Source organism: Saccostrea cucullata, unplaced genomic scaffold (assembly GCF_032062105.1).
Source record: "Saccostrea cucullata isolate Sc308-1 unplaced genomic scaffold, CSIRO_AGI_Scuc_v1 ctg2500, whole genome shotgun sequence".
Lineage (NCBI taxonomy): Eukaryota > Metazoa > Mollusca > Bivalvia > Ostreida > Ostreidae > Saccostrea > Saccostrea cuccullata.
Genome location: NW_026935664.1, coordinates 47,501 through 51,491, shown reverse-complemented (window position 1 = coordinate 51,491; position 3,991 = coordinate 47,501). Strand labels below are relative to the sequence as shown.

The window sequence follows — 3,991 nt, the reverse complement described above, 5'->3', positions numbered from 1 at the left end:
GTGCTTCATTTCCACACTGGGACAGGAATTAAAAGGTACACACTTTAGCGAAATACAGTACTGAGTTATCTACCCTGACACAGTGCAATCTTCCTAACAATTCACATGCACTCCATCTAAACGACAGAAATAACAGTAATATCAATCCATAAAAATATTTGAATTCAAACCAAACTATTCTGCATGAATAAGTTTCCAAATAAAAATTAGTAACACCATCATGCTGTACATGTAATATGTACATGTATTATTAAATAGCACATTCAAAATTAATGTTCAACACACTGATAACACACTGATAACAATACAGTACTGTTTTGTCATGAGGTTAGTAGCTTACTCTTATCTTTGTGCTATAAACAAAAAAATGATCTGAATTACCTGGCACAAACTCTACTTTAAATTGAGCCTTTATAATTCTTGCAACACAAGACATCTATATTTGCACTAACAGTAACTAACACACCCCCACCCCTCCTAAAACATAATACATTAGTACATAACTGGCTATCTTAAGGAAGAATAATAGACAAATTTTGTATAAATGTATTTCATACATACAGAAATTATGGGAATCAATTCTGACTTAAATTTCATGTAATACTCAGAGATATGTAAATAAAGATTTTAATGAACATTATTATTAATCAAAGTTCTAAGAAAATATTTCACACTTCCTCGTGTCAGGAAAATGACAGTACATGAACCATGAAAACTGTACATAATCTCGTGATGCCACTTTGTTCAAACACCAGAGATTTAGAAGCTGCTTTAGATATCACAGTCTTTATATCGATGCCCTCCATTGGTTTATTTTACAGTCTCTCTATGAGTATGGCCGATGCCCCTCCCCCTCCATTACAGATCCCTGCCATCCCCTTCTGGCCAGGTTTCAGACTATGGACCATGTGACCAGTGATTCGGGCTCCTGACATCCTAATATAAAACACATTATTTGATTAACATATTCTATACTGTAAAACTTGTCTATTCGGAACACAACTTGATTCAAAGAGCTTTCCAGATGTGACAACATTTAAAACATTTGAAATAACAACTTGGGACTCAAAGTTTGCATTAGGAAAGATCCTGGAATACAAAACATCCAGATAGACAAATTTCACTGTATTCGTTTCTTAAGATCAGTAACTTTGCTGCTTTATGAATTGTACATCAAACTGTCTCTTAAGGATGTTCGATCCTGAGATTTTGAGAGTATTTTGGTCAGGTCCTTTATTTCTAAAATTCTGCATCATCTATAAGTTCTTACATTAAATCTGAATTCTACAGTGCAAATTTAACGATATTCAATGGAAAAAACCGCAATTAAATTCCATTCAAGTAGAATTAAGCTAGGGAACATATTTCGTGGCGGAAGGTTTTTTAGACGAAAATGATCAGTTTTTCCATTTTGAACTATAACAGTACTGTTAATTTTCGATTCCTATTTTTCCATCCTGGTTGCACACAGAGCTGTTTTTTGCAGTGAAATGTGTTATTATGCTGGTTCTGAAATATCTATTTAATTATTACTTATGAATTCTATCAACAAAGTGTGACAAATATAGTAAATATATTCTGAAAATCCAGGAAAAAATTGAGCCAATTTTAACGTAAAATTGACACTTTTTTTAGTAATATCTGAAAATTTACATCATATACCCCCATTTTTGATGTTCTTTTCTAAATATTCAAGATACATTTGACCTATTTGCTTCAAATCAGAAAAAGTTTAAGACTTTAAAATAATTTTCTTGTTAATTAAATATTCAATGCCAGAAAAATGACTTTTTATTAGTGCAGAAAGGTCAAATAATTGATTATGCGAAGGAATTTGAAACTTTTTCTTAGTCACAATTTTTAAGTGTCTTTTTTAAAACAAACTAAGAGTTCATTTTGTTTCATGCTATAATTGGATAAAAATATTGGAGGGAAAACGTCAAAAAATTAATTTTTAACTAAGACACACATTTCAGTGCAATAAGGTCATATTTAATGTACTGTAGCGCCAAAAGAAGTGCATTTACCCCCATTTTTTGATTTGAATTTTAATGAAGCTATGTACGTAGAAACTAAAAATATACTTGGCAAAAAAAGTTTAAGACTTTAAATATCAGGATCGAATGTCGTTAAGAATTTCATATGTACATTGGCTTACAAATGTTTCTATGAAGACTACAGTAACTGCCTCAAACAGGATAAACTCAAAACTGAATTTTCTTCTTCTAATTAGCTAATATTTTCTATCTTTAATGATGATGAACTGACTTACCCGATGGGATGACCGATGCTGACCGCACCTCCGTGGATGTTGACCTTGTTCATGTCAATGTCCAGATCTTTAACATTAGCCAATACAACTACACTGAAGGCCTCATTGATCTCCCACATATCTATATCCTCTTTCTTCACACCTGTCATCTCCAGCACCTGAAGAGGGAACCAATTGTATTATAGTATGTACAATAACAGACTGAGGGAACCAATCATATTGTAGAATGTACAATAAAGAGGGAACCAATGATATTGTATAATAAAAGAGGGAACCAATCATATTGTAGTATGTACAACAAAAGAAGGAACCAATCATATTGTAGAATGTACAGTTAACAGTCTAGTCGAACCCTCAAACGGGGGTAAACGGATGTTGGAAATCCGTACCCTCAAACGGGGGTACGGTGCATGCGCAGACACTCAAAAAAGTGCCGTTTTCACGGAAAAACGTGTGGTCCACAAAATATGCTCATGCAAAGTGATGGATTATTTCGTAGCTCTGTATGTACTCAAATTTGATAGATTAAAGATGTTTAAAGAGATTGTATTGCGAAAAAGTATATGTTTATTGTAAAAATCGAGACTTTTTCTCTCCCAAAGTTAGCGTATTCTGTGCCTTGACCTCCATGTTTGATACAACTAGATTTTTTCTGCATAATTTAATAAAACGGATGAATAAACAAACAATGTTTTGTTTAAAGTTAAACTACATATAATTCCGTTCCCCGGTATTACAAATTTTGTGTAATGAACATGTTATTTATTATTTTTTGACACTTTCTTCTGTGCCCGTCCGAATTTCCTCTGTCTTGTAAACAAACTTTTGTGTTTCAGAAATGAGGTAAATAAAAACGAAAATTTATTAATTTTTTATTTTAAATTGAAAACAAAGTGAAGACGATTCATTTTTGCATGTTTGTGATTTAAAAAAAAAAAAAAATTTTTAAAAAGAAGAATTATCGTTCTTGAATTCCACTTCCGCTTTCGCGCGTTGCATTAAGGGAAGGAAAACCCTCGTTTGGGGGTATACCCCCGTTTGAGGGTTCGACTAGACTGGTTAAAGAGGGAACCAATCATATTGTAGTTTGTACGATTAAAGAGAGAACCAATCTTTCTGTAGAATGTAAAATTAAGAATCTGCATGGTTTTCTTTGACTTTTAAAGGTGCGCCCTCAAGTTTTGGCATACCTTAGGAATGGCTAGTGCTGGAGCAGTTGGAAAATCTATTGGATGTCTGGCTGCATCAGCAAAACCTGTGAAATATTAATGTTAGATCAGCCTTTAAATTGAATTTCAAGTGAGCTTTATCAATTTGAAGACTTTTTCATTGTTGTTAAATGCAACTTACATGTATATCATTACTGTACCTGAATTGTGTCATTATGAATCAGAGAAGCTGACTATTATCTCTTTTCTATATGAAGAAAGCCTTAACATAACAAGTTATTTTGATACTTTTTTTACCGTCCACCTTGTCTCCAATTTATCTTGTCTTACCCAGTATCCTGGCTAGAGGAGTGACCCCCAGCCTGTTAGCTGCTGTAGCAGTCATAAGGACCAGGGCACAGGCTCCGTCATTTAGTGTGCTGGCATTGGCAGCAGTAACTGTGCCTGTTATACAAAGAACAAACAGATTATCTCATTGAGAATTTATTTGTAACATTTCATGTAGACTTCTTTTGAATTTATGAATTCATTCACTGATTGTGAATTTCTT

General features: G+C 33.2%; 1 protein-coding gene across 1 annotated transcript in view; it reads right to left on the bottom strand.

Moving 5' to 3' along the window:
• Positions 1–300: 300 nt before the first annotated feature.
• The window catches only part of LOC134243531 (acetyl-CoA acetyltransferase B, mitochondrial-like), an 8,157-nt gene continuing 4,466 nt past the window's right edge, over positions 301–3,991 (bottom strand). Inside the window, exons 10-13 of the mRNA XM_062725788.1 lie at positions 3,772–3,885; positions 3,463–3,527; positions 2,273–2,430; positions 301–936 (exon numbers count right to left, since the gene is read on the bottom strand). Of these exons, the coding sequence (XP_062581772.1) occupies positions 816–936; positions 2,273–2,430; positions 3,463–3,527; positions 3,772–3,885 (458 nt within the window). The 3' untranslated portion in view covers positions 301–815. The remainder of the gene's footprint in view (positions 937–2,272; positions 2,431–3,462; positions 3,528–3,771; positions 3,886–3,991) is intronic.